Source organism: Pteropus alecto, unplaced genomic scaffold (assembly GCF_000325575.1).
Source record: "Pteropus alecto unplaced genomic scaffold, ASM32557v1 scaffold259, whole genome shotgun sequence".
Classification (NCBI taxonomy): Eukaryota; Metazoa; Chordata; class Mammalia; order Chiroptera; family Pteropodidae; genus Pteropus; species Pteropus alecto.
In genome coordinates this window covers 576,100-587,858 of record NW_006442492.1, presented here as the reverse complement: position 1 = coordinate 587,858, position 11,759 = coordinate 576,100, and the positions used below count along the sequence as shown (strand labels likewise).

The 11,759-nt window shown below is 50.2% G+C and overlaps 1 protein-coding gene across 1 annotated transcript in view; it reads right to left on the bottom strand.

Moving 5' to 3' along the window:
- Positions 1-11,235, bottom strand: part of FOXN4 (forkhead box N4) — a 25,993-nt gene extending 14,758 nt beyond the window's left edge. Inside the window, exons 1-2 of the mRNA XM_006922155.1 lie at positions 11,134-11,235; positions 9,945-10,033 (exon numbers count right to left, since the gene is read on the bottom strand). Coding sequence (XP_006922217.1) covers positions 9,945-10,030 — 86 coding nt within the window. The 5' untranslated portion in view covers positions 10,031-10,033; positions 11,134-11,235. The remainder of the gene's footprint in view (positions 1-9,944; positions 10,034-11,133) is intronic.
- Positions 11,236-11,759: the final 524 nt, after the last annotated feature.

The window sequence follows — 11,759 nt, the reverse complement described above, 5'->3', positions numbered from 1 at the left end:
CCTGGTGTGTGTGTGTGTGTGTGTGTGTGTGTGTGTGTGTGTGTGTGTGTGTCCATGTGTCTGTGTCCCTGTGCCAGTGTCCTGAGTGAGTTTCTCTTCTGCTAGAAAACAATAGAACATTCACCAACCCCATTGCCCTGGGGTCGCCCAAGACCTGTCCTGCTCCCTGATCTGGGGTTGTCTCTTCAATCTCTGAGTGAGGAGGAAACCCAGCTCCTAACTCCATTCACCGTGTCACTTATGCCTGCCCGCTTGGGGTCACTTCCAGAGGAAGCAACAAGAATCGGACTTCAAAGACCCCACTTTTTCCGTCTGCTCCTCTGCCACCTCCCCTGGTCCCCATCGCTCCCATCACCCTGTCTCTGATTCTCTCCCATGCTCTACTTCTCTGTGTCTCTCTGTCCTCTCTGTGCCTCTGTGAATGTGTCTGTGTCGCTCTGTGTGTGAGCCCCCCGCCCCTCTCTTTCTCTGTTACTGTGCCTAGGGGCCCTGAGATGAAGTCCTGGCCCTACTCTTCCTGTTTGGTGACATCAGATGCATTTCCAAACCTTCCTGAGCCTCGGTTTCCTCATCTGCAAAATGAGGGCGACGACAAGGAAGGCAAAGCCCCCATAGCAGGCTCTTAATAAGCATCCATCTTCTCCTCTTCCCCCGCTGATGTGGCATCCAGGGCCTCCCAATCTCCAACAGACCCATCTCCCTCCCACACATCATCTATCCTGTGTCGCCACCACCAGGGCTGCCCAGAGCCACTGAGTTAGGCTCTCTGGGGATAAAGTCAATACCTGTACTTACTGCATCCCCCAACCTCTGGTGATTCCTAAACACCCAGTGCTTGGAAGCCATGGCCCCCACCTTGCCCTGCAGCTGGCTCAGGTGACCCCACGCTCTAACACGGGCATAGTGTGTGACCAGCCCTGCAGCCTGGGGTGCGTTATTGATCCCGACTCCTTTAACACAATTCATGTGTCTTCCTCTGTGCCCCCTGTTCCCTCTCACAAAGGGTGCCTTCCTTCTCCCTCTTTGTACCTTTAGTGTCCTCTCAGCTGAATCCCCCTTTCTCTGAGTCCCAGGGAGCTCCTTAGTTGGACACAAGCCTCCACCTTCTCCTGAGCCTAGTTAATGTCCCCAGGAGGTCAGGGGCTGCACCCCCAGGTCTGGCAGGGAGGAGGCTAGGACAAGCCCTGAGTTCATTGCTGAGTGCAGGAAGCCCTAGGTGACCCTGATGCTGATACCCCTTAAGGGAGGAGCCATACCCCCAGAGCCTAACACAGGGCTGGGGCACATAGTGGTGCTCAATAAGTCCTCATAGATTGGACAAATGAGCAAATAGTCCTAAGCTTTCCAGATGCCGCACCCCCATTGTCCTCAGGGTCAGGCAGGGTGAAAGCCTGTGGCCACGGCTTGGGATGGGCGAGCCCCTGGTGTGTGGCCAGCCCTGAGCTAAAGGGGTTACACTTTTGGTCACATGTCAAACGCACAAGAGCTTTATCAGGTAAGTATTAACATTATTGTCTTCCGTTCACCACATGGGGACACTGAGGTCAGGACAAACCTGTGGTTAAGGTCTCCTAGCCAGAGACTGGGTTGATTACAACTCTACTGTCCTTTCTCCCTGCCCTATGAGGAATGGGTGAAGATATGTGCTCTGTGAATTCTAGAAAATTCTACCACTGTGCTATCCAATAGGTAGCCATGTGTGGCTACTGAAATTTAAATTCACTAAAATCAAAATTACAGATTCAGTTTCTGTGTCAGCCACATTCACTGGCTTGGTGGCCACTCGTGGCCAGTGGCTGCCATAGTGGACAGGGCAAATATGGAGTATTTCCATCATCACAGAAAGTTCCACTAGGCCACAGTGGTCTAGAACATTCTTTTCGATCTTAATGGAAAAATCTGTGGTGTTTCTACATTGGCTTAATATAAGTAGAAATCTGATTTAGGTTTGGAAATTTCAGGAGCCGATTTCATGGAATTTTGAGTTTTAGTACGTTTCCTTAAAAAGGTTTCTCCCAGGCCACCCCACCAGTGAGGAAGTTACAGGGAAGGACTCTAAAACAGGGAGGCAACAAACAAAGTAGTGAGTTCTCTGTCCCAGGAGCATGCAAGCAGGAGCCAAGGGATGACTTGTGAGACCCCTGGTGGTGAAAGATGAGCCCAAGCAGCCTCCAAGATCCCTTCCGATGCAAAGACCCTATAATTCATGGGAGCGGTGTGCGGCTAAATTGCATTTCCAAAGTCCTATGCCCTGGGCAAGCTTCCTTCTCTCTCCAGGCCTCAGTTTCCCCATCTGTAAAGCAGCAATGGCTGAGCAGAGGTTCCCCCAGGGCCTCACTGTCGTTAGGGCTCTGGGAAGGCAGAGTGGCACCGTGGTTAGGAGCGGGCAGGAACGCCAAGGCAGGTGAGCCTGGGCCTGAACTCCTTGGCTGTGTGACTTGGGGCAGGTAAACTCACCTGCCCTAGGCCTCAGTTTCCTCCTGTATAAAAGGGGCATAATAGTGGCATGTACAGTAAAGTGGCTGTGGAGAATATGGCACCTGTCCATTGACAGTTCAGTTAAGCTAAGCATCAGATCCGATGAAGCATCTAGTCTTCTCTGAAAAGGCAGGTTAAACATTAGTTCAGAGTCCTTAGGTGACCATGACAATGCATCCTTTTCAACCAACTGAGGGATTTGTCACTGACGGGGGCGGGGTGGGGTGGGGGGAATCGCATTAGTAAGTGGAGAGCTTTTTGGGCAAAAAGAAAATAAAAAGACATTTGAGAATTCAGAGTTCCTTTCTGGATTCAGTAGTTCATCCACAGCTCCCCACCCCACACGGAGGCACTTCTTCCTTTTTGAAGCTCAGCCATATCCATCTTTCCATTATTAAAACATACACACACCCCAATGGGTATCATCACCCCCTCTCACAGGTAGGAAAGGTGAGGCCACGCCAGGTGAACTTGCCTCAGCAGCCTCCTGGCAGTGGTCCAGGTACCTGCCCCAGCACCTCCCATCTGACCCTCCCTGGGCCTCAATTTCTCTACCTGGAATGCAGGGAGTTGAGCCCCTTCCATCTCTGTGGAACCCACAGCCTTCAGGTCCATCCAGGGTGGGGAATGTAGAGGTGGACAGCCCACCTCTGAAGAGCGGGGAAACTGAAGGGTTTAGCCCCATTCTGAAGGAGTCAGAGCATGGACTGTCCAAGAGAGGGTACACTCTAGCTAGGAGCAAGGCGGTATCCTGGGAAAATCAACAACAGAATAATGCTCTGTCATGAGTGTCATAACCCAGCCGCCATCTTCTGAGTGCCTCCTATGTGCTAATCACCCCATGTGTTCCTTGTGTGCCCTTGTGAGTTTTGCTCAGAAGGCTTTGGGCTCATCAGAAGGCCAAGCCCTCTGCAATGCCACATTCTGAGCACATCTCAGCTGGGGACCATGGGCCATGGGGTCCCTCATTGCTCTTTTTGTGGCAATTCAGTGTTCTGGTTGCAAGTGGAGGCTCTAGGGTCAGCCAGGCCTGGGTTTGAATCCCATCCAGTCACTCAATAGCTGTGGGACTTGTCTGCAGTCATCTGCCTCAGTTTGCTCATCTGCAATATGGGGATGCTGACACCTACACCTATCTCACAGGGTATCATGAAGAGTGAATGAGACAATGAAGGTGAAGCGTCCAGCACGTCAATGCGCAGTTCATGGTAGCAATTCATATTATTGTAAACATCCTCTGAAGAGTATGGATTCAGCGTGAAGCGGCCTTGGTGGGGACAGCCACCAGCAGAGTGTCCAACACTCAGTAAGCACCTGATTCATTCCACAAATATTTCCCGTACTCCTAATTGCCAGGCCTTGTTCTGGAAAGCAGACAAATCTCCCTCTGTCCAAGGAGAGGACTTTCTAACTGACCTAGTACACAAAGGAGGAGAGGTGTGCCCCGTGGCGTGCCTACCTTCCTGCTCGCCTTCCTAGCTCACTGCACCTTCCCCATCTCCTGACAGCCTGTGGGATGGCTACTTATTTTTCACAGGTGTGATGGCTGAGGCCCGGAAAGGGGAAAAGATGCCCCTCAGCCACAGAGCGTGTCAGCAAAGGAGCTGAGATTTAAATCACCCACCCTGCAGCCTCCTCGCTGGGCCACTCTGCCAGTTTGGCTGTGGGCAGGAAGGGCAAATTGCCATCATACCATTTTTAGAAGAATTTTCTAGGTGCCTCCATGGTGACAGGGCCATGGCCAGGGGACTCTGCGGTGGCCCTGGGCAAAGCGAGACACCGGTGGAGTCTATGGTTGCCATCCTATACTGACCGAGGGACCAATCTGACAATGTTAATTAACCATGTCCTTAATTAATCAGTCATGTTGCTGGAGGGATGGAAGATGAGCTGGGAGAGCAGGGCACGGGAGGGGCGAGCCCAGGGAGACTTGAAGTCCAGTTCTGGCTCCACTCCTAATGGGGGTCCTTGGGCAAATGACTCAATGCCTTTGAGCCTCAGTTTCTTCGTGTGTGGAACAGAGATGATAACAGGGCTTGCCTCTTAGTAAGTAAACCATGGGAAGAGCACAGTACAGTGTTTGGCTCAAGTGCTAGAGAAGTGTTTGTGAAACACCTAGCAGCAGCTAGAGTGGCCTTTCAATAGGGGCATCAGAACTTGTTGCTGTCCTTAAAATCAGCCAGGGAAGTAAGAGTCCAGCTTCTTGCCATGACCTGGCCCCTAGCTATCTCCTTCCCTTCTGTTCCCTCCCATCCCCTCTGCTCTCGCAAACCTGTTTACCCTTCAGTTCCTCAAACATTCTAAGTTCTCTTTGCACTTGCTGTTCCTTCTGCCTGGAATGCTGTTCCATGTACTCATTCATGGCTGGCTCTTTCTCATGATGGCTCTTTCTCAGCCTAAATGTCCCTTCCTCTGAGAAATCCTTCCTGGCCACCCCCTAACCCTAGTGGTCCTTCTTGTGTTCTGAAGAACATTTAGCATTTTGCAACAAAGTATTCACTTATAAATGTGTTTCTACTCTTTCCACTCTAAGAGGGCAAGGATGGGAGGCCCTCTGTTTTTTTCACCACTCAGCACAAAGCCGGCACCCTCTGGGCTTTATTACATACCTGCTGGAGCAGGAGAGGGAGGAAAGATCCCTTAGCCCAGCCCCAACCTATCTTGCATTCACCAATCTCTATTTATTTCCTGCCCAGCTTACACACCGCCGCCCCCAGGAAGCCCTCCCAGACCAGTCTCCCAATCTTTCATTGCCCGGAATGATTCAGGCCATTAATGTCTACACACAGCATAGACTCTTGAGATCACCCATTAATTTCACTCAGGCATCTCTTCTCATCTATCTCTGCCTTCTAGATGCTAAACTCCTAGAGGACAGGGATGACTTTGTCTCACACCTGATTGCAGGCACAGTGACCAGCCCACAAATATTTGTCCACCCAAGGTGAACTGGAGCCCATGGTCACTGTCCTGTTGAAAGGTGAAATGGGAAGATGCACTCGCTGAGGAGCTGCAGGGGCCACGCATATTTGTGCATGGATTACAGTTCCTGTGGGGATCTTTGCCTACAGGGCTGAAGTCTAGAGCCTACATCGAACCCTTTATTTCCTAGCTTGGTGTTCCTTAGAGCTGATGCAGCAACTGTGCAGTGGAAGGACCATCCGTTTTGGGGTTTGAATCCCATCTCAACCCCTTTGCAGCTGTGGGACCTTAGGCAAGTCACTTCACCTCTCTGTGGCTCAGTTTCCTCATCTGTAAAATGGACCGATAATGATTTCGATCACAGAGGGCAGTCATGAGGATAAGATGGGAGAAACTGTAACACAGGGCCCCGCATACAGCAGGTACTCAAACCACGTTTCCTTTTTCCCCTCTCTGTGCCTCAGTTTCCTCATCTGTAAAATGGACCGATAAAGATTTCGACCACAGAGGGCAGTCATGAGGATAAGATCGGATAAACTGTAACACAGGGCCCCGCGTACAACGTTTCCTTCTTCCTTCCCACTGTGTTCTTTCCTCTTGCCTTGCATGGTCCCTGGGAGGGGTTTGCCCAGAAAATATTGTCTCTGGGGGTCAGCTCACCATCTCAGCAGTGCAGAGGCACATGCGGCCCTCCCTGGGACATCACATTTGCCCTGGTTACAAGAAGAAATTTCACCTGCCTTCTCCAGATGTGATTGGTAAGAAACTGTTACGTCACCACAAACTGTTCTTATTTCTAATCCAACTTTTACACAAAAGGGATTAAGCATTTCACGGAGGTGTTTATTTAGCTAACATATCTTTTGTAATAGCCTTTGTAACTGTTTCCAGGAAAAAGAAAATCAAAAGCAATTTAGCAAGCTCAGAAATTCCCACCTGGGCCAAGAGCGAGTATAATGTGAAACGATTTGATTAGGAATTTGGAAAAGAGAAACTTCCCTTTCTAGGATTTGCCTTGGGACTTGGTGTGTGTGGGTGTGTGTGCGTGTGCGCACATGCTCATGAACACACATTTATAGGGGTGGAACTACAAGACCCCAAAGGAGGGCTGGACCTCAAGAAAGTTACTTCTCTTCCTTGCCCACAGGCGCCCTGAGGAGCTGTTCTGGCACCCTGAGGGCGAAGAGTTGTAAAGATATTGGGATAGACACGCCCCTGACAGATGGAGCCCCCAACCCCCTGCAAGGATGTTACGGCTCATGGGTGGAGCCACACTGTTATGGGGGTTAAACCATCCCCTTACACAGCTCAGTGGGGGCTTAAGAGTGCAGGCAGGTGGTGTCTGCCTGTCCTGGTCCATGCAACAGGACTTCATCCTTCGAGCCTACAGCCTTCCTGCATTTCCATTGACATATTATTTTTCACGATGTTCATTGAACCATCCATCCATCCACCCAATGAATATTTATTAAGTATCTACTGTGCGCCCCGCAGTATGGTTCGAAGATGAGAAAACCACCTTCCAGAGAGGAGAAGGGTTTTGCCCAAGGTCACCTCATTTCTTAGAGGAGGGACTAAGGGTCTGGGGCACAAAGATTTATAAGGAGAACCACTGAGCCACATGGCCCTGGAAGAACGTGAGGGTCCGAGCTGCCAATAGCCTGCCTTCTCTTGCCTCCCTAGGCCTCAGTTTCCCAAATTGTAAAAGGAGGTTGTTGGACTTGACCTCTAGAACAAATTCCAAAGGTTGGGGCAGGTAGTTAATATTTGCAGTTCTGACTCTCCCTGAATGCATGCCTTTGGGCAAGTCATGGCTCCGGGCCCTGGCATCCTTGGCTGTAAATTGGGATATTGCCAGCACCTATAACACGGTTGTTTCTATAAAGATGAAATGGGATAGTGCACTTGCTAAGGAGCTTAGCATGTGCTTGGGACACAGTAGGTGCTTGATTATTCCATTTTTCAGTACCTTTAAGAGTGGATTCTTCTCCTAGCCTTTGAGCCAAGGGGAAACTGGCTAACCCACATTGAGCAAGTGCTGTTTGCTGTTGCCCAGGAGGTCAGGGTTGCCCCCACCCCCTGGCCCCTGGCCACAGTGTTGCAGGTGGGGAGACTGCTGCCAGTTTGCTGTTTAGGCCAGGACACTGACTCCCGACAGCTCCCTGGAGACAGGGCAGCCTCCAGCTGCTGCCCATTCCCTCCACCTCCCTGCACACAGCCATTGAAAGTTAACGGCCAAATTTGGCCCCTGGGGATGGAGTGGCAGGCAGCTTAGTGGAGGGCTGGATGGGGGCTGGAACCAGGCAGGACCGGCAGCCTGAGTGGTCCTTGGAACCATTCATGGAGATGTGGGAGGGGGGATCAGAAGCTCATAAACTTCTCCGGGGCTATTATGTGGGGAGAAAAATGGGAGTGGTTGGAAGGGGCAGGGGGGTGGCTGCATGATCATAAAAGCTCCCCCTCCATGAGAAAGCACTCTGTTCCAGGCCTTTTCTAGATGGAGGCACAGAATCCTCTCAATAACCTGTGAATTGGGTCCTCTCATTGTTCCATTGCACAGATGAAGAAACCGAGGAACAGAGAGGGTCAGTGACTTGTTCTGGGTCACACAGCTGCAAGGTGGTAGAGCAACTTACTTTGTTCTTGCACCTGTACTCTTCACCGATGGGGTGCGGTAGCCACAATACCCTCTGGGTGCAATAGCCTGAGGTTCAAGTTTTCACTTTACCCAAAACTAGCTGTGTCATCTTGTTAAGAAAGCCATTTGATCTGGTTGATGCTTGTTTTCCTCATTTCCTACGTGGGCACAATAGTGCTACTCTGATGGGGTGGTTGTGGCACAGGGCCAGCAGTTACTAAAATGTTAAGAAACCATAGATGATGATGATGATGATGATGATGATGAGATGATGATGATGATGTTATTCTGCCTTCTGGATATGCTAGCTCTTTAATATAAGAAGACAGCCCTGAATCCACGTGGATAAGAAAGGCCAGGCACCCAGGATTTGCCCACGATCATACAATTGGCAAGTGGCAGAGTCAGACATTGTTATTCAGTCTTTATATTGTACTCATGCAGTGGGTAATATTTCTATCCTCGTCTTATAGATGAGGAAACTGGGGCTCAGAGAGCTCCACATAGCCAGGGAACTGGGATTCTAACTCCAGAGCCCAAGCTCCTAACCCTTAGGCTGCTCCCAATTCACTTGTCATTATTTAAACCCATTCAGCATTGGAGGGAAGCCCAGAGGTCTTTGGTTGTATGATCTTGGGAAAAGCCACTTCATTGCTCTGAGCCTCAGTTTCCCCACCCGTACAACAGGACTCATCAAAGCAGCCTCCCAGGCTGAAGTGAGTGAGGGCAGTAGGTGCTAACAAACCGCTGGGTGGCTGGCCCACATCTGGCATCCCAGCTCCACATACGGCAGACTCTCGGCAAATTCCTGTTTGAATATGTGTCCTTATTTGTGTCTCAGAAGGCAGCCTCCGGACCCATAGCTCTCAGGAAGCAGCAGCCCTCTGCTGTTGCCCCACAAGGCACTGCTGGTGAGTTGCAGTGGCCCCAGGGGTCCGTGGGGGTGGTCTGAGGTGACAGCCTGCTTTTCCCAGGCCAGCCTCTGTCCTGTCTCCCACTCCATAATCTGGGCTGTACCCTTCAACCCATGAGTATGGTGCTTGCCATGGGATGGGGAGGGCTGGGAACCCGTGTAGCCCAGCCCCGCGCGGACCCCGGCTGGAGGGAGAGAAGCTGGGAGGAACTCCAGGTCCTTCCTTTTTTCTTCTCCTCTCTCTTATTTACCGTGTCACCTTGGACAAGCCCCTTCTCCTCTCTTGACCTCAGTTTCCCCATCTGTAAAAGAAGGGGGCTGGACCGGTTTACCCATCTAAGGGCCTCTCTAGGTCTGAGGTTGGAAGATAAAAAAGATGAAAAAGATACACACACTTGTATCTCACTTCATCCAGCCTCAAGAAATAATTTATTTTGGCCTCAGTCTCCATCTAATTTATTCTTCCAATAAAGGAGACCGAGAAGAGACCTTAAGACCATCTAATTCAAGAGCATCATTCACTGAAGAGGGAGAAGCCCAGAGAGGGCAAGGGACTTGCTGAAAGTCATACAACCAGGCTAAGAACCCAGGAATTTTAATTCACAATTTTTCCAACATCCAAGGAGAAAAGAAGTCAATCCTCCCCCCAAAAAAAGCTTTTGGGGGAATTTCCTGGAGCCCCATTAGGGCCATTGGAGGGAAGGCAATAGCTGCTGTTGTTATCTTAACATTCACATCCTAACCCAGTCTCTAACCCAGGAGAGGACCTCTCCTGGAGGGGACAAAAGTCTGCAGGCATTCCGTGGTCCCATCGCCCCAGGCCACGAGCCCACAGGCACAACACCCTCACAGAGATCAATCTTGAAATCAAGACTTTCTAGATCTCCCACAAAATCTCAGGATTGAATGTAATAGTTTTCAGAAACCATAAACAGCACATATACACTTTAAACAATTACAAAATATATTGTTGGTTATTGTTGAAGCCCTCACCTGTATTCCTGTGGAGAGGGGTGGTGATTTTGCCCTGAGTTTCGAATAATTCCTGACATTATGGATGAGATGTCACTTTCTATCATCTCCTTGGGGAAAGACAAGCAGAAAACAAAGCTCCCATGAGCAACGATGTGGACAGGGCAGAAACCCACAGTTTTCCCACAATTCAGAAAGGATGGAGCTCAAACAACTAACAGAATATTTAAAAAAGAAAAAAAAAGGAAGAGAGAGAGAGAGAGAGAAAGAAAAGAAAGAAAAAAAAAGAAAGAAAGAGAGAGAGAGAAAGAAAGAAAGAAAAAAGAAAGAAGAGAGAGAGAGAGAGAGAGAGAGAGAGAGAGAGAGAGAGAGAGAGAGAAAGAAAGAAAGAAAGAAAGAAAGAAAGAAAGAAAGAAAGAAAAAGAAAGAAAGAAAGAAAGAAAGAAAGAAAGAAAGAAAGAAAGAAAGAAAGAAAGAAAGAAAGAAAGAAAGAAAGAAAGAAAGAAAAAGAAAGAAAGAAAGAGAGAGAGAGAAAGAAAGAAAGTAGAGGATTGCTGGGCGTCACAGGTCACTTTCCCAGGGCAATTCTACAGGGTTTTAGAAGCAAATGAAGAGAATAGAATGAAATTCCAGGTTCTTTCTAATTAATGGGGGAAGGGCAGAGGGAGGCTCTAGAATCTAAATGTCAAGTCTTGGAAAATGTGGGTTTGCAAAGTAGGAATCAGAAAAATCAGATTCCCTTCCAAGCCTAGTATGTTCAACTGCAGCTCAGTTATGATCACTTTGAAAATAAAAAATAAACGAAAAAGGACGGCTTGATGTGTCACGTATGTTTCTCTGGGGAAGCCAAATTCCCACTTGCAAAGGGAATAATCCCCACATGGCTCCCGCCCTAGGAATGCCTTCAGAAATGCCACATGCCCTTGTCGGAAAACCCATCCAACCCCCACCCTACCCTGGCCACACACAAACACAGCTTTAAAAAAAGAAATCGTCCCTAAGTTTTTCAAACTCCGAACCTGAAACGTACACAGACACCCACCATAAACTCTCAGAGCAGCCCCAAAAGTCATTCAGGTACACCCCGGAAGGAAAATGGGGGAGCAGAGAGAGGCAGCCCCCACAGCTCCTGCGCCTGTCTCCACCCTGGAAATGCAATGCAGGGCACTGTCCGGGAGGAGGGAGCAAAGCCGACCCTGAAAGGCGGTACCTGGAGCGGATCCTCGCCGGGCCGCCGCTACCGGCGCTCCTGGGGCGGGCGAGGGTTTCGGAGGGATACACCCTCGCGCTCGCCCCTCGCCTTCTGCAATTTGGCCGCCGTCGCAGCAAGAACCGTTTTTAAATTTCCCTCTCTGGAGCTGTCCAGCTCAGAGCATGCGCAGTAGCCGTGCGGGGGGCTTTTTCCCCTAGGGTCAGTTACAGGGCAGGGTCAAGGGGATTGCAGAGGGCGTATCCCAGCAGCATCAAGCTTTGCACACCCCGGGACTCCAGGTGGGGTGGGGCTCCAGGGTAGGGACACTTTGCCCACAGTGCCAGCAACTGCGTTGAGTAGCAGTGGAAGGGCGATTTAGGCCAAATGAATTAAATTGTAAAAGGATGCTGGGTGCATTAAAACTTGCAATCCGTCACTGCGTCGGGGTTGGGGCAACGGGGAATAGGTGGGTGGCTGGAGAGATCTGTTGCAACCTCGTCTCTCCCCTAAAGTGGGGACAACCGGACCGGAGGCCGAATCGCGGCCCCAGGTAGACTCGGATTCCGGCCACCTGTCCCTTTAAGAAAGTTGCGCCCGCGCGGTCTGGCGCGCGACGCGGGGCGGGAGGGGACAGCGGGGCTGGG